The sequence below is a fragment of the Tachypleus tridentatus genome, chromosome 9, assembly GCF_004210375.1.
Source record: "Tachypleus tridentatus isolate NWPU-2018 chromosome 9, ASM421037v1, whole genome shotgun sequence".
Taxonomy (NCBI): Eukaryota; Metazoa; Arthropoda; class Merostomata; order Xiphosura; family Limulidae; genus Tachypleus; species Tachypleus tridentatus.
Window position 1 is genome coordinate 143,874,199 of NC_134833.1, and position 19,652 is coordinate 143,893,850.

At 32.5% G+C, this 19,652-nt stretch overlaps 1 protein-coding gene across 1 annotated transcript in view; it reads right to left on the reverse strand.

Annotated features, from left to right (window-relative positions):
• The window catches only part of LOC143226572 (N-terminal kinase-like protein), a 61,206-nt gene extending 43,371 nt beyond the window's left edge, over window positions 1-17,835 (reverse strand). The window contains 7 exon segments of the mRNA XM_076457720.1: window positions 1,032-1,090; window positions 1,092-1,247; window positions 2,151-2,276; window positions 5,258-5,338; window positions 7,174-7,233; window positions 15,180-15,308; window positions 17,735-17,835. Of these exon segments, the coding sequence (XP_076313835.1) occupies window positions 1,032-1,090; window positions 1,092-1,247; window positions 2,151-2,276; window positions 5,258-5,338; window positions 7,174-7,233; window positions 15,180-15,293 (596 nt within the window). The 5' untranslated portion in view covers window positions 15,294-15,308; window positions 17,735-17,835.
• Window positions 17,836-19,652: the final 1,817 nt, after the last annotated feature.

The following is a 19,652-nucleotide window of genomic DNA, read 5'->3' on the forward strand; positions in this document are numbered from 1 at the left end:
CAGCCTCAATCACATGGCCTAATCAACTAATTCAAATCTTTTAAATACATTAACTGACACAACAGAATACATTAATTCCTTATTTAACACTGTGTTATGACTTCTAACTACTTCAGTGTTCTTATAGGTTTCCTAAAATTACTTGATAATCTATGTGTCTTTACTTTGTTCATACTGCAAATTTCAATCAGTGTAAAATATCAACTAGAACTTAAAATATGGATAAGTTTCAACAAAGAACTCTAAGTTTCAATTACAATTAGGACCACATCATTGCTACAACCTATTCTATCAATATGAACTATGGGTTTTGTGCTATCCTATTTTGCTCCTAGGAATAGATTAAATGCAAAAAACTTGCATTTATGGCAACAAAAAAGAAATTAGTGCATTCTTAATAGTTGGTGTTTTTGTTTCCAATAACAAACAAATGATCAAATGGTGTTCATAAAAGATTATAAGATAAGAATGTTAATCACGCTTCCATTTACAACTAAGGTCACTTAACAGTTTCAAAAAACTGTGTTTTGAAAAACTGCTAAAAATATAAAAGATTGGAAAAAATGTTATATTTCCTGGCATGTATATTAATAATAAACAGAAATATTTAAATAATGTTTTTGCATCAGAAAATATTCTTGTCATTGTGTTGAATCATCTCAGATGCCTCATTGCAACAAGTCTGTGAACTGCAAGTGAAGTCAGTTTAGCCAAATATATTTCTGTTCGAGTTTTTCCAAAGCAAAAACATGTCTTTCTTTTTTTTTTTTAAATTTAATATAATATCTAAATATGTATGTAACTCACCAGATTTGTTTATTGAGGTCAATATATATCATCATGGTCTTATAATGTTAACTTTTGTTTTCCAATGTTTAAAATCATTTATATATTTTAATAAAAAGAATTATCATGATGGTAAGATTATAACAGTCACTTAATTTAACTTACAAGTTATTTTATACTATTAGTTTGTACCAAAAAAATCCACCCATTAACTGAGCTACAAAAAATTGTATTATCTGACTTACCACTTACTAACTTTTTTTCTAGCAGGATCACCTCTTTCTGGGGTGTTATACCTCTCCCAGATAGCGAACAGATTTGAAAGGGGATGGATCTGAAGCTGGTGACATGTATTCTATACCTGCCAGTCGCCAGTTACCTGCTTGGTCCACAAAAACTGATGATAAACAGACATTGTTGTGGGCCAGACTGCAATCATTGATGAGAAAACTCAGGCCTTTCTAAAGGAAAATAATTCAAAATTATTAAACTCAAACACCACTTATGAAACTTCTCTTTGTCTACCTTAAAACTTCTAAATCTTCATGAAGTTCCTTCTCAATGTTAACTCAAAACCTAAACACTTTATACACAACTGTTTTTCTAAATAATAAACAAAAATCATACACCATTTATAAAGAAACCTGCTTTTGAACAACATAAATCAGTTTATATATAAATTTCCTTACAAACAATAAACTACAACATAATTCAGCTTACACAGAAACCTGTTTTTAAGCAATAAGCTGATTCACACACAACATTACATAAAAGCCTGCTTTGGATCAAATAAATTAAATGATAAGTCATCTTATACAGTCTAGGTTTTAAAAAATAAACTGACATACATCAGCTTATAAAGAAACTTACTCTTGAACAATAAATTAAAAAATACATAACATATATGTAACCTTGTTTTTGCACAATAAACTAAAACATAAAACAGCTATTTAAAAATGTTTTAACAAACTGTTGTACTTTATCATGAAACTCTGGTGAAAGAAAGATAACAATCTTAAGAATCTTCAGTGAACAAAAAATAGCTAAGGTGTTTTCATAACATTTTGGTCTCTATGCTGAGGCCTTTTAAAAGTTAAAAAAAAACTTGAAAAACATCAACAAAAATAAAAATATGTTACGTAGTTTTCTTTCTATTAAATTTCTAAGATGCTCAAAAGATTTTACTTGAAAAACACAAATAAAGATGAAATTATGAAACCTTGTACACAATTATCAAAACAAATATAATGGTCAGATAAGTCTACAGTAATCTTTATGAGTGTACTGAACACCAGAACTTTATATGACAACAGTACCATTCACATTGCTTATTCTAAACATTACTTTGCTGTCATGCAACTTACCACAACTTGATGAAGACCCCAAGAAATCGCAAGCTTTTTCTGGCTTTCAGTGTAAACATCTTCATCTGCCAGGTGGCATTCCAAAGTTTCCACTGGTTCAGTAACCAAGTACACTATCTTGTCTGTCTGGATTGGTGGGGAAGAAAATAATCACCATTAAAATACATAAAGTAAAACATTACATCATTTTTTCTTAAAGAAACTAAATTACAAAGTATTTAAGGTGTCTGCATTAGATTACTATACAATACTACAAGTGCAAAATGTCTGGACCAAAAACAACTTGCAACAGTACCATTAATATATGAATTTTACTAAAGGTTTGAAGCATGCTGTAGTCATTAATACTTTGCTTTACCATAATGGATTAAAAGATCAAACTGTGCTATAGTCCCCATCTATTTATATATATATATCTATCTTGAATTTAAGATAAAGTACATTTGGTATCATGAAATATAAAGTTAAAACTTGCACAGTTTCATGAAACAGGATTAAAAATAAGCAAATTATACTGTAGCCACAACATCTATCTAGATCAAAAACATGTTGAAATAACCATTTAAATGTACATAAATAATACACTGTCCATGGGTCAATTGTAACCACGATTGGATCAATTTTTCTACAAAACTCAATTTACCTGTTGCACAGACAAGTTAGCAGAGAGCCTCTACATTATGTCTATTTCGAGGATGTCAAAGCCAGACCCAAGTATTGCAAGAATGATCTTCAATCTGTTGTCCGCATGGACCAGAGGTATCCAGAAACATACTTCTACATTCACACCAAGAGTTCTACTTTATATAGAACAGAGTGAGTATTCACTGACTGAAGTGGCATTTTATTTACAGTGCTTGATTCACAGCAGTTACCAGTGTCCCTGTCAACCAAGAACTCCAATGTCCCACTGTGAAAACTTGCAAGTACATACCAATCATCATTAAACCCTGAAAGAGATGGACAAACCACCAGTGACAAGACTCCACTCAGACTGTTAGTATTCCAGAGCTTGAGAAATTACAGCAACTTCTCCCTGCTGATCCTTATGCATTTACTGTTCAGTCAATTAGGTTGAAAAAATCTGTTTATCTGACAAGATGTGGGGAGAAAATGCTCCTGCAGCCCACAACCTTAACAGATGGTTGGGTTCACCATAGTAAAGTAATGTGTAATAAAAGCACTGGCTATATTTTCTTGGGCATAAGCAACAAGGGAAAGCATGAGCAACCCTACCCAGTTACTGGACACTAGTCTGCTTGTGGCATGACACCTTGATGTGTTGGCTATGGTATCACAACAGCTGCTGCCATTGGTCTTTTCTTATCCAGCAACTTTGTCAAGGTAAACACTGATATTACTCAATAGAGGTACGAATATTCCATATTCCTAAGTGATGCCCCATAGCTTTACTTGGATTTCCATTGACAAATTTGCCCTCATGGTCTGCCAATGTCAATAATGGGTATTCATGACTTTCTGTGTAACCAGAATAGATCATCAGTGAAGGCACTCAAGTTATTCAAGGGGCCAGTATTGTGAGCCCTGAGTTCAGCCTCGTGGAGAGTTCATTTCTGGATAAAAACATTGATGCAAATTGGCCAAGACTGTTCCCTAATCAGCAAAATGTGCTTCCATAAAGTACATAAAAGCATCTACAGCCAAGCTGTCTAACTTAGAATCAGATATTATATCACCTTTTCCTGAGACCAATTACCCCTAGCAACAATGAGATATCATTGAGTGAGAAATATTTTGTAGCACCTACACTCTCATGAGTGTCAGTTCTGATCCCAGAATCTCTGAAACTGGCCACACCTCCTTCACAGGTTTCAACACTGGTTGTCTAAATAATTATTTTCCCTTGTTGATTAATGTCCCTCTTACTCCACCCTGCATATTCCTCCTCCGTGAGTACTCACTGTATTGCCAGTTATTTATACAGCTCATGCTGATAGTATTTATTCACCAATAGTAGTTCACTCCCTTCTGCTTAAAGGCCTAGGAATCTCCCTTCACAGAGAAGCTCTCTATGACCTAACCAATCATTGATATCTTGCACTAGAGACCACCATCACACATACTGCCAAAATAGCTCCCTCATCTGCCAACAGCACCTTCTGTCTAGTTCTTGCCTCAGTATGATACTTTAGAGCACAGAGAGGCTTTCAACTACTCTACTGATTGCAGATTTTAGCAACAAGTGTTTATTGTCTAATCTGTCAGCAAAACAAATCATGTTGGTGGAGGTCATCTACTAGCTGTACTTCTTCCCTAGTTTTAATGGGTAGCATTGGCCAAAGGCAAGGTTCTGCTCTTTTTTTAAATTGACAAATATCAAAGGTTATATAAAGACCACTCTACAAAGTCTTGAACACCTTAGATAACCTGCCACCCTGGTGCTATTCAGTTGTCCAGTTCTAGCACCATCAAACCTAAACCTCTGGAGAAGAACTTTCTCAGGCTCTTTAGTTGCTTTAGATAACCTTCATTCTCCATCCTGGGCTTACAGTTGCAATGAGATGGTGTCAGACTTTTACAGAAACAGTGAAATCCCAGACCCAAGAGCTGGTTCTCACTATCCTTTCTGCAATCTGTTCTGCCTCATCTTCCTCTATATCATACACTCACTGTTTAGTAAAAAAAAAAAGTCATTTCTACATATTGCCCAGACTCTTTCTAATTTGTAATTCTTCTGTGAAATCTAGCTACAGCCGTAACTAACATGGAGTATTTTAAGCTCTGTACTTCACTTCAAAACAATTAAGTTAAGCCACCTTAAATAGATTACATGTATAGACAGACTGAATGACCAATGATATAGATTTCAGATGAGGTAACTGACACTCATATATCTAGTTTTCATAATGTAGGCTGTAAGGGATGACTGAAATATTTTCTAACACAAGCGTTTGCCTTACAATAGTTATAACATTATAGATTTTGGTGATCCATTGGTTGTTTTGAGAACTGTATAAATCCATACTGGATTTACCCATTGCACCTGAGCATTTTAAATTATCTACTAAACTAACTAGAAAAATCCCTCATTAAATAGAAAGTTGAATAAAAAAGTAGTATACTTTCTATTTTTAATATTTACCTACCTCTAAACTATCAATGTAAGTTAGTATATTGGGATGTCTCAGAGTTTTCAGACGTTTAACTGCAGACTTTGCTGTTTCGAGCTAAACCAAGAACAAAATCAATTAAATTTTGTTCCTTAGATATTAGCAAAAAAGGATAAAAAAATGTTTCTTTTACAAAAGCATCAAATAACACAAAATCATAGAATATGTATTATTAGTAGTCTTAGTAATTAAACACATAAAAGAAATGCTACTTCATTCATGGTTTTTTATCAGCTGTAGTATGATAAATAGTTGAATATTTACAAATGAAAATAACATTTCTCCAAGTTGTACAAAAATAAGTGTGGAACTTGAAATATCCCTTACTTGTCACCAAAAGATCTATTAAAACAAAAACATACACTAACCTAATACAAAAGAGTTTATCAAATAAACTCTTCAGTAAAAGAACAGGCATACAACACTCATGACTTTGTATATTATTTAACACTTATATTTACGTTTATATGTTTTGTCTTTCCACAGTTTGAATTACATTAAAATACATTTTAAACGTGAGCTTAAATTAACTTAAGAAACTATGTTTGTCCTGAAAGATCCTCCATTTTTAAATAAATTGGGTTATAGGGTTTTTATATCATGTAAATCAAAAAACATTCAGAGTTTATTTGTTTTAACAAATATTATGTGAAAGTAGTTTGGTTTATTTCATATATTCACTTGCAGCTATACAATGCTGACCATTCCTAATTTTGAACCAATCTAGAGGGAAAGCAGCTATTAAAAAGCTATTCTAGTCAAATAATAGGATGGAACCATCTTTCCTCTAATGTATTCATGGCTCCAAAATGCAGAGCACACTTTTTTTCATTTTTGAAAACAATGGAATGTGATCATTGATCATTACATCCCCAGTTCAGCACAATAACCACTAGTTAACACCAAGCAGTATATATATATTAAAATGCCATGTACTTGAAATTATTCCTTTTCTCTAGTTTCATTTATTTCAAAGACTTTGCAAGTTTTGACAGAACCTCTCTAATTTTTAAAAAAAGATCAGCAATAACTCTGAAACCATTATCCTTAGTAAGCAAAAATTATGCTATACAGTAAACAGTTTCGGAAAATAGGCCATCACTTCACAGCATTTGTATAGGGTAACTTGGGTTGAAAAAAATCTGATTTATAATTTTGAGTAAAGCCTTTAAGAGAGCAGGAGGTGTTCATAAATTAAATTTTCTTTTTAATAGTCTAGCTTCACAATATTTAATTAAATTCTTCTCTTGTTTATACTAGCAAATTAACATTAAAGTCAATACAGGAAGAAAAAATAAACTATAAGCATCGTAAATCATCTGCATGTTTTTGAACAGGAACCATCACATTATTATTTTGTATTTAATCTCTACAATTATTACCTTTAATTCAAGATTTAGTCTATATAATTTCTAAACAAGTTCATCATATACAAGGTGTCTGAAAACCCATGAACCATAGGTGATTTTCAGCTTTGTATAATTTACCATATACAACTGATTAGAGCACTGTCAAAGCAGGAGAAGATCAAATTAATCCAAACTAGATTCAAATTACAAGAACAGCACTTGGAACACATTCTGCAAAATTCAATGAAGTGCGTATGGTTCCAGTCTTTCTGGTCACCTTGCACATTATTATTACTATGTAATATATTAACTACTGTAGCAATAGGTTTGGACTTGTATTGATGTTTTTTGCAATAGGCATTTTGCATACTATGAATTAAAATATAATAATATACAAAAGTTATTCTCACACAGAAATAATCTGTTTATATTTCTCTTAAGTATTAATTAAAAAGATTAATAATATTAAATATACAGAAATTTATATAATTAAGTAATATTCAGTGAAACTTCAACTTTTGTTTTGTTTTGTAACTGACTTACCAAATCTTCACCACCTGGTTTTACTTCAAAAACAAATACAGTTACAGGTTCACCACTAGCCTAGAAATACAACAAAGTTCATTAGATACTGTCTCTTTGCTAACATAGTATAAATCTGTAAGAAACTAGATCTCAATATAATACTAAACAAATGTAAGCTATACAAGAAGTGTCAGTTGCTAGCTAGACACATGTTGTAATGAACAGTGGTGGACTGTCCTGCTGAACAACCAGGCAAAAATCCTGGTGGGCCCTTCAAGAACTCAAGCAATGGTTCTCCCTCAAATGTTATCGTTTTCCTCATTTTAAAATGTATATTTGATACACACTTTCCTATACATACAGAAATCTGTATTTCCAGTGCATTTGCCTCAGAGATTTGTTTGCTACAAGCTTTCAGGAAACTCTCAACTAAACTCATGAGATTTCTTGTAAATTGCACTACTGCATAATGAAGTTATCATACAGGAAAAAGCCTTCACTAACAGAAGGTCAATACAGATGCCTTGCACACCAGCTCCCTGCATTTGTGATCTTCACTCTGTGATTAGGCAAGGAATACAAAGTTGCACTGGAAATAGGGGAGGAGAATGGGAAGTGTCTGTGAAGGCAAATATGTATCAAAAATACACTTTCAGGTAAAGAAAAGTTGATACACTCCTCAGCAGACAAAAGGTTAGAATCCCACACTAATATGGTGTAAAAGCTGCCTTGATAAGTTCCTTTCTGAAAGTGCTCAAAGGAAACCCATGGAGTGTGACACCAGATGGCAGTTGTTATATAATGGCACACTAATGGGAGACCCCATCTCTTCCAGAGTACACTTTATGTTGAGATTGGAAGAGAAGAGTAGGCAAACAAACCCTATGTGTTGCATGTATGGGCAGAATATGAACACAGCTGTGCAAGTACTGTCCATACAGGAGGTCAAGAGCCAAAGTGTACAGGACAGTTGGAGTGTGTTTTGACCATTCCTAGTGCTCATCTCACCTCTACTGTCAAGACCTATCAGACCAACACTGGATGTGGGAGGAAGACAATAGAATTCTTAGTATGTATTTTTCTCACCTCTGCTGTTAAACTCTTAGACCAACACCAGATTTCCTGCCATATAGTGTGTAGTGTTGGAGGGTCTCACCCCAACTCTACTGTCAGACTTTTGGCCTAACACAAACTGCAAGTACCATCAGACTCCTGGGTCAACACCAGCTATGACTTCAATAGGAAAAGTGTACACATCAACTCAACTGGAAAGTCATTCACTGCAGGAAGATACGAGTTGTTAGAAAATGCTCACCTGAACTCAAATGAACAGATGATTGCAGGTGAATGGTACATATCAGCAGACAAAATATCTGGGTGTTTACATTACAACTTTCAAATTGAAACAACTCTAGTTGTGAATCACTTTCCTCTTTGCTTAGCATAATACACAAATAATTTCCTTCTCTTGTATGTTGTCTTTGAGACCTCCCACAACTCAAGGAAAGTGCTGTAGTGTTTCAATTTGATATGCCAATGCCATAGTTTATTGTATGGAAAATCCCTCCAAATGGCATACTGTATTTTCACACTTTCTCATGCACAAATCATATACATGTACACTTTGCAGTAGTCTCTTCATAACATTTGGAATTCTCCAGTTGGTGTCAGCAGCACAACCAACTAGAAAGGACTACAAGCATATAGTACACACGCTGCACATTTAGCAATGAACCAATTACAAACTCTCTTAATAAAGACTCAGTCACATGGACCAACCATGTGACCACTTCTATTTCTATATAGTTTTAATGCAGCATGTTTATCTTCACAAAATTAGGCAGATATTTAGTAAACATTACAAGCCATTTGAACACATAATATCTGTTTTTTAAATTAAATATGTTTACTAAAGATTTGATTATGAATAAAGTTTTTTTTACCAGTCCCAGTACTAAGTGACTGTAATGTTATGATTAAAAATACTTTTCATCTCAAAAATTCCAAATGTCCTTTGTTTAAGCTCTGAAACCTCAGTAAAGCTCTATATTTTACCTGTTATTTTCTCTACCCTAACTATATGTAAGGTTGGTTAATTTGACTAATCATGTAACCATCAAAAAATGAAAATAAATGTAAATTACCACTTTTTTCTTTCTAGTTTGACTTTAAAGTTTACATTTTTCTATACTAAGTTACTTAAGTCTTCTCACACTTTTGCTCCAGTCTTTATACCTAACTATACTGCCCAAGTGACTGTAACTTCATGACCCTCTCCCACCTATGTCAAGGCAATCTCTATATTCAATCCATATATAAGCTCCCTTGCTTTTTTGTTTTTTTTCATATTCACCTTTTCAAGACTGGCAAGGTTATCAGACCCAAACACTGGTTATCATGGAGAGGATGGGCAGGGATAGTGTAAGAGAAAGTAAATATTACCAGAAATATATTTTCAGCATAGGAAAATATAAACCTCTGCAACATACATTGACCAGATAAATGGGCCAATGAGAGAAAAATCTACATTGAAAGCATCTGAACAGAAAAACAGATGTGCAATATTACGATATAATAAAGCACACCAGTGGGGATCACCACTACTTCTAAAATAGGTTTGTTTTATGCCCAGGTAAAGTGAAATCTAAACATGAGCAGTAAAGGCCAACTGTCTACAAAGTCAACACTATTCATTACCATGGTTCCACATTTTGTCATTTGAATTATATGACTGTGAATTCAAAGCTAGATCCAAGGTTTAGTAACTAGGGCAAGGGGGCACAGTATGATCTAAATGTGTAACAGATATTTATATGAAGGGAATCCAACCTGAAGTTAAAGGATGTTGCATGTAAAGCCACCAGAATTGCAAAGAGAATGCATGCAATACCTAAGTGGACAAACCCTTACTTCAAACCTGAAGAAGCACAAAATGTAACAAATTGAACTTTAAATTACAGAACCAGACACCCAATCTAAAAGGTTGCCACATGTAAGACACTGGAATTACAAATGGAAGGCAAGCAACAACCAACAGGACAATTGTTTCCTTCTACCTGAAGAAGCTCAGAGTGCAACAAACCAAACTTGGAACTACAGCACTAATTCAAACCTCATTTGACTGCACCCTTTTATCAAACTTAAGGTATTTTTTTTAATTAGATATTATGATTTTTTCTCAATACACTCAAACTACAGCAAGTAAGAAAGTAACACTTGATAATAACCAATATTAGTTTTAAGATCATAATCCTATTATTCAAAACATATATTTTACAGAACCAACCAGATTATTTAAAATGTGTGGTGGTAGTTTGTTTTTGTTTTTTTCTGTAAAACAGTGTTAATAACTTCCTTTATAGTAATGCCATGGAATCTAGATTAATAGTTTGTTGTCATCACCAACATGCACTTTGATATAGTTGTACTGAGCACATGTGGGTGATGACAAAAAACTATTAATTTAGATTCCATGGCATCAGTATAAAGGAAGTTATTAACACTAATTAATCATTACTTACACCAACTGCTTAAGATAATATCATATGTTGCTAAATGCTCTTAAATTAGGAGAATTTCAAAAAATTTTGCTAATTTGTTTTTAAAAGCTTTGAATGAATAATAAACATTCACTCATACTGTTCTTCTGAAAACTTGAGCTAGAAGCTACTAATCTAGTTTGCTTGGCCTAACCAAAACTTATGTATCTGCATATCTTTTCACCTTGAACTTTTGCTGCACTAAATCAGTTGTTTTTAATCTGAGTGATGTAATATAAAAACAGCTGCACTTTTACTTTTTGGTGAAGCTGTGGTAAAACTTTGAACAAATAGCTCATGTGACATTTAGTGTAGACATGTGCAAAATGTTTTGTCAAATTCAAGCAGTTTTTGTTGAATAAATGTACACAAGAGCCTTATATTTAGACCAAATGTGACACCTAAATTTAGGTTGTAATGTTCTATCAACGTACCAAATTTGAAAAAAAAAAAAAAATTTGAATAGACTAAAGACTCAATTTACCAATTTGAAGATTTGTATCAAAGTAACGATATGACATCATAATATTTGAAAATGGCTAAGTAAAAAGTCACTTGGGGAAATTTTGAGCTTTCAACTGATATTCACATCATAAACAGAGTTAGTGTACACAAGGCAGTGTTTCCAAAATGGAAAGATGTGAAATGGACCACTGTTTGATTAACTAAATTGTGATATCTCAACAAACAGAAAAGTTAAAAGGTTCTTATTTTATATTCTAGCTTGTCAATATTGGTATTATAAGTTCCTAATTTGTAAAAAACTATATAATTTTGTACTTGAACATCACAAACATCTAATCTGAACCAATGCCACATTTAACATACCACATGACACATAAAAATTGATACTTAGAATTTCTTTTTTAATATTTACTTTTACATTAACAAATTAGCTAATGTATAAAACTAAAATTTGAGTTATAATCTACAATTTGATACCAAAGTTATTGTCGTACATTCATAAAATAGTAGTTTAATAAAATTTTGAATATGAGTCAAAAAACACATTACATGGCCTTTCACCTATCATTACAGAATTAAAGCCATTTGTTTTTCTTAAGAAATAATAATTTATACTTCTCTCAGTATTAAAATTTGTATCCCACATACTTACCCATTCACTCACCTAGACAGCAAAGATTCTTCTGATTAAAATTATTCTACAAAAATAAGTTTTTCATAACTTTCTATTATCATGGGTTAATTTGGAAATATTACTGAACAAGTCTTCATTGAACAGTTAATATAACTGTTGAGAAACAAATGTCCCAAGCTGACCTTGTAAGAAATAAACTAGTCACATTTATATTTAACACTACTTTCTGATATTTGCCACTAAGCCAGTGTTTCAACCACTTTTTAATTTTACATGTTCTGTGAGAATCTAACTTACTAACACTAATCTTTTTCTGTATAACATTTTATATCAGAAGCTTGATAAAAAAAACCTCAGGATCATCCAATAATATTAACATGTTTGTAAGATAAGCATCTTTCCTTCTTAATTTAACTTTTCAAACATTGAAGAAAAGGTTTTCAATTTAAAAATAAAGAGTATATTACAAATACATTTCTTTTCTGCTAGTAAGAAAGTTCCAAGGCTTCTTTATTTTTTATTTAAATAAGTTATCTTCTCATTTCCTTTCAAGAGAAGATGTGAGATGACAAACAAAATGGGTGAAGATATGAAAAATTCAAAGAGCATTCTCTACCATGGAAAAAACAAATAAGCTGGCTGAGATGTTGAGCTCAATTTGTTAAAGAGGAGAAGTGACAAGAAGAAGAGGAATACCACAGCAAGAAAAACAATTTCAATTGTGAGATCTTGAAAGAATATAAGTGTGACTGAAGAAAATATCTGATAACATTCTTGGACAACCCTGTCCCTGTGGTAGTGTAGGAGGCATCTAAGGCATAAATTTCAGAATGATGTCCTCCACAAGCAAGGAGGAAATAAAATTGGTCTTAAGGAAAAGATGGCACAGAAAGCAGGTAGCCAATATTTTGAATAAGATACATACAGGAGCCCTGAGGACTAAACAAAGATTTCAGTTTGGAAGACAAACTGAATGAGGATAAGAGCTGACAAAAAAGGTTTAATTGTGATCTATAAGAACCAGAGAAAGAAAGAAAGGATGGTCAGGGAAGACTTCAAGACATGAGTGCAAAAAACTGAAAAACCAGCATTGAAAGAGATCATAAAAGCAGTGATAAAGGGACTACAAAAGTAGAGAAAACTCAATGAAAACACCAGAAAATGTAGAAACCACAATCTATGGGAAGGATCCAGTCTTGGTGAGACAGCTGATCTACCAGCAGAGTCAAAGCTCCCAGAACATGACATGTTAATAATCATATGTGGTGGCCATTAGGCTCAAAAGAAAAAAGTTAGAGCAGGAAAACAAAGGTCCTGAAAATGTCTCCCTATCAGTTGATACAAGAAAAACAGAAGAGTTATTTCATTCAATCATGATAAGATGACCATACAGATGATAGCAAACATGTTGATTAGTTAACATCTTGAGAATTTTGATAAGGAGAGACTGCTCCTATGAACATTAAGCCGTGAAAGTGATACAGCTGTCCAGAACCACACCACGTCCAAACACAGAGGCATCAGTTTAAAGGTTTTATGTAAGTGTTGTTTTTATATACAAAGGTAAATAATGAACCAAATTCATCCACAACTGAAGAAACATGATTTTATTGTATTATAAATTCTAAGATTTATCACTGACTAACCAGGGGGCTCTGAATAGATGCAAGTCTAAGCAAGTTGAAACAAAAAGGATGACCAGGGTCATGTGTAATCAACTGAGTCACCACAACGGTAAGAGATAACGAAGACACAAAATGGTGAACTTCTTGCCATACTGCACTGATAGGCCAAGGTCCACTGAAAGTAAAATGTAAGGCACATCCAATAATAACAAAAGACTTAAGAGAAGTATCCCCAAAAGATACAAAACCTCATAGACAGAAAGAGAGAGAAACAGGAGAGCCTTGGTAATCAGAAACTCTGCATCTTGAAGACATATAGATAAAGCCTGAGTCTGCCTCATAATAAATAAGAAAGACCTCAACATGAATAAGATACTGAGTGGAGATCAAGAATGGATTGGACAACTGAACAGCTACCTCAAATGAAATGTCCACAGAAGGAGAAGGAAAGCCATAACAATGAATGATATGTTGGGTGGAGTCAAGGCTGAACTGAAGAGCTGAAGAATGAGATTACTATATTCAAAGAAGTCACAACAGTGAAAGCCATGTTGGATAAGACAAGTAAAGGCCAATTGTTCATATAGCAGTGGAACAAGAAGTCTAATGAATGCAACCTCTTTGGAAAACTTCACTGAACTCAACTGAAAACATCAAAGACTGTAAGCAACCCAAAGAGAAGGGCTGTAAATAAATTTTTTGAATACTGTAGATGAACTGAGGGAAACAAAAGGTGGGAAGATGTGAAAAAAGCATCTGAAATATCAATCCTGGTTATCCACATCCTGAAACAGTACCCAACTCCTCATTTTTAATTGAGGAATAATTAAAGTTAAAACAGGACGATCTTATGATAGGTCACCAATCTCCTGTGTTCATAAGAACAACATAAAACAGGAATAAAACCCTAGAATAGGATGAAGGCACTGTTCAATGGCATTTACAGTTAGGTAAGGTGAAAAGTGGAAGGTAGGGAAAAGTTGAAACAGTCAGTCAGTCAATTAAGTAATCATGGAACAGGCTAAGCTTAAATAATAAAAACAGGATGTTGGAACTCTTGGATCTGAGATCAGAGTAGGTCAAGCTACCTAGTGCACAATGGTATTAACAATCACATGCTTTCAGAGTGGTTCCAGTAACCATTGGAATAGTGAATGATCCCTAACCAGGAATTTCGAAACCTTGGGACATGTTAAAATCACAAAAACTTGTAATCCAAATCATCTATGAAACCAACTTAAGTTTGTTTTTAGTTGTTATAAAATTTAGCATGTCAGAGGTACTTAGACCTAAGTCATTGGCATAATGACAAAACTGAAGAATATTTAACAAAACAGACACTTGAACATGGGTTTAAATGTTGCCTATTTGATTAACAGGAAAAAAATCAAAGAAAATTAGAATCAAATTTCTAGTTGAAATGTTTAAAATTTGGTATCTTTTCAAAAGTAGAAGAAAGAAAGCCAGAAAAACAGTAAAAAACAGGTTGATCAAGAGCTAGAGAAACAGTAACAAGCAAGTTGATGATTTAAAAGAGAAACTGTAATATGAAAGTTGCTAACTTAGCAAAAAAAACAAGTTGATAATTTAACAGAAAAACAGTGATCTCAAACATTTTTTCTTCCCTTTATACATCTGCCATATTGATCTTTCCTCAAGGCCAAGTTGATAATTTAACTAGAGGACCAGTAACACACAGGTTGATGACTTAGCAAAAGAAACAGTAACAAGTAAATTAGTAAGTTAATAGCAATCACAAACCTTTTTCTTTCCTTTATGCATCTGCCATATTGATTTTTCTTCAAGGCCAGGTATAACATCACTAATTTCATAAGGAAAGTCACGAGCAGGATCTCTTGAGAAGAAAGACCACATCTCTATGGATCATACCTTATAATATTGAAAAAAAATATTTATGGAAACCAATCTGTTTTGCATAGTACACTTCTCTCACATACTATGTTAGTTAAAACCTAAACAAGGATAATGTTTATAGTAACAAAATAAAATCAAAAGAACAAAACGGTCATTTGAATATAGAGCTGATTTATTTTTGTGTGTGATTGCTCAAGAACAATATTTCATTTTTACCTTACAATAAAATATTCTGAAAGAAATAGTACCAATGTTTTTTTTGGCACAGATTATTTGAATTTTTGATATCATACATAAATAGTTAAAAACAGGTGCTCATTAATAAGATGTGTAAACCACCACTAAAATGTGAAACTTTGTGTACATTCTAACTCTATAGAGATGGCAAAGTCAGGAGAATCTTTATGAGCAGCAGTCTGATGAGAAAACATATGAGAATGCATATGTAATAGACAGAAAAATTAATTAACTGGAAAAATATACAAAATAGAGACATTAACTCAAGTTAATTAGAACTCTTAAAAATAAGTATATAGTGTTTTGTTAAATTAACTAGATTTTCATAAGGTATTTCATTAGACACATCAAAGAAAGTTATTTCATAAGCAGTAATTTTAAGGATAATGTTAAAGAAAAATCTCTATATTTACATATTTTTAATTATTAACCATCATTAAACAGAACTCTATTGGTGAAACATCACCAGTAGAGTTCTGTATAATTTGGTTTCAAAATTTTTGTTTATTATTTATGTTAATGATACCATTAAGAATACAGCTTAAATGGATATCTCTGCTAATTACAATAAAATGTCAGGAGGAAACTCTGATTTGGAAAAATATCAGCAAATGACACCAGACTTGAAGGATTACTTTAGAGTTAGAGGATTTAATTAGTATCATACAAGCTGAATGTAAATTTTTCCAAGATACTTTACAGACATTCTTAGAAGTTTTGTCTGCCTGTGTGTCAGCCTTTTATTCCTAGATGTTTTTACCAATCACAACCAAACTTAACATGCACTTTCAGGTGCTTTGTGCATATAAAAAGGAGGAGACTACATTCTGATCTCATCCCCCTATATCACTCCCCACAATTCTCTACTTGTTCCCTGTACTATTCTGTTGGGAAGTAGTTAGGTATAACTGGTAAAAACCAGTAGCAGCAAGCACATGTTCCTTACTTTAGTGAGATTCATGGGCTAAGGGAAGCTTGTATGTTTGCTGCTACTAGCCATTGATAGTAACATTCCACTGCAAATAATTAGGTGCATTGAACAGGTACATAATATAGAATAACACAAAAATATTACTTTACAAATTTTATGTTTCAGGACTATGCTGAATATTCTAACAATATTAACAATATTCTACTACCACATGGGTTTAAACCTGCTACATACATATTTTAAAAAATTCTGCCATGATATGCTTATACATTCTTTCATGTAAGAATTTATTTTTAAAAACTGCTTACATACTTTTGATAAAAAGTATGTCATGAGGTCCAACAATCATTTTTGAGTAAAATAATTTACTACTACAGTAGAAAAAGAAAGAAAATTTGTTAGCAGAGTTTAAATGCTAAATTCTGTTTACTTGTTTCCTGTTTAATATATAAATTTTTAATTTCTTCAAGCTGTAAAATATAAAAGAAAATTTTCTGCTATGCTTTGTTCAAATGACTGCAAAATATCCATACAGGTGAAAAATAAATAAATACAGTTTTGAAACTAATAATTCTACACTAAATTCAAACAGAATGACAATACAACCCTTAAGTATTACATAAAATGTTCCATAAATTTGAAGGTGTAGATACACCAGAAGCTAAAGAACATCACATATACAGTTCTACTCTACATATTAAGATTTGTAGTTTAATAGCTTTTTTTTTTTTTTTTACACACAGGACACTATTGAAGGGTCACCAGTGTTTTCATTAATTTAATGTAGAAAGCTTCATATTTTATGATAGCTATAAACAACTTTCCAAATTTGCAAAAAACTACTACAGTCTGTCAAATAAAGAAAATAATAGATGTTTTCAAGTTCAATTCATCCACAAATTAGTGTTGTAATTGTACATCATAATTTCATGAGAAACAAAGGCAAAGTTTTGTACTTGTATATATATTTTGGGAAATTTAATTGAACTCAAAAATATACAGAAAATTAGGAATTTCTGGAACTCAAACGATGCAACCATTTCAAATATTTTGATAACAACTTATAATGTGAGTTATAGTTTCAGCATGAGCAATGCTTGCACTCGCAAGTTGCAGTTAGGTAACGAAAAATTTAATTTGTATATGCATTTTATGTATTTTATCTCATACATTTCCACTAATTAAGTTATGATACTTTTTGCACAAACATACTGTCACAGAACATTCAAACAACAAGAAAAATACAAAATCAAGGAAATATCAATAACCTTACATCAAATTCTTATTCGATTAGGTGCCAACTCTATCTGCCTGACGACACAACCATCTGTGCAAACTGCACTGAGTTTCTATGATCATCAGCGCTACGCTGCGACTAAATTAACTTTATAAATAAACACTATAGATTAATAGGTAATTAGCCCTTTTTAGGGCCTTTCCTTTTTTTTTTTTTTTTAGACACAAACATCATGTTGCTTTGTGTGTTAACTGTCCTATTGAACTGGTTGAATTTAATAAGTATCACAAAGGGAAATAAAGTTGACAAATGACGATTTTTCCCGTTTGAGAGAAAATTATATAATTAGTAAGGTCTATTGAAGATGTCTTCTAGTGGCTCATCGGTAATGTTCATGTCTTATAAAGCTAAAATTCGAGGCTCAGTCTTCGTTGCGAATATAATGCAAATAGCTCAATTGTATAGTTTTATGCGAAATTAAATGAATGACTTAAACAAATCATCAAGGATATATTTTGAATTATTTCTGTCCCATTATTTTCCTCTGTGATTTGAACATGTATTCAGAATTTAATTATTGTAAGAAGCTGGGAAGAGTTTGCCCCATAGAAAATGTTATTCCTATTGAAAATAGTCTTGGCTTCTTGATCGAAAAATAATGTAGATAATGAATTTGAAGGTAGTAGGTTTGTAGAGATCGTGGTGAATAATCAAATTGAATTGGGTATACATGCGCTCCACTGGATGAATTGCTGGCACACAAAAATCATATTCATTGGCTGAAATTCCGCATTACGTTTGCTTGGTTGTCAAACAGATATATTGATGGAACATCGTCAAATTTTGTCCAATTGGAATTCTCGGCTATATGTCTATAACAACCCACATGTTTGACGAGAAGCGTATTTCTATTTTGAAAATACTCAAATTAGAGCTCACTTCTTCAGCTCAGCAGACTAACAAAGCCAAAACTAGGAAAACTGCCTAAAGCGAAAACCTCGGAATTATAATAAAGATCACTTTACCATCACAGAGCCTCCCGCTGGGACAGCGGTAAGTCTTCAGGTTAACAACACTAAAATCAGGGATTTGATTCCCTCGATAGACATAGCAGATAACCTGTTGTAGCTTTGCTATACGAAAAAATTTGCAGTGTTATAACAGTTAATCAAATAGCAATATATCTTTGAGAATAATTTTTTACGTTTCTATTTATAAGGCTTTACCGAAAAGAACATTTAAAAATAACTTAAATATAGAGAAGTCAAACTGTTAATCAAGCAATACTTAAAGGAAATTACCAAATATGAATTATTAATGGTATTTTCGTGAAATACATGAAATAGGAGAGTAATTATTCGTGCATAGATATATTGTTACCAGATTACAATTATTATAAAACGTGTTCATAAAACGTTGATTTAGATATAATTTGGGGGAAAAAATAATCTAATTTCCTTCATCTGATGGGCATTCAGTTTGTAAAATGATAAAGATGTGATGTAAAAGTTTCTAGTATATTCGAAAGTGTATTACCAATGCAAAGTTCTATGAAGCATCAAGAGTAGTATACTAATTAGGGGGCATCAAACTATGACTATAACTGTATTGCACGTAGAGGTTCTAACACGAGGGGTCTCTATAAGTTGAAAATGCTGGAGCCAATAAAACCCTCAATGCGAACTTCGTAGTATATATTTAAGAGAGGGTTTAGTTTGTTCTTTTAAGATAGAAAGTTAAAACATTCATTGTTTTTTCGTGAAATATTTGGATCGGTGTTTGCATCAGTCACCGAGTTACGTACAGTTACGTACGTTCTATTGATATTAATGTTAGAGTACCTTGAACGTTATTTGTAATGTAGGATTGCAAAAGTATATGACACCGTACAACTATTCAAAACGTAGAAATGTTAAAAGAGGAAATAAACAATATTTTTTTTTATCATTTCGTG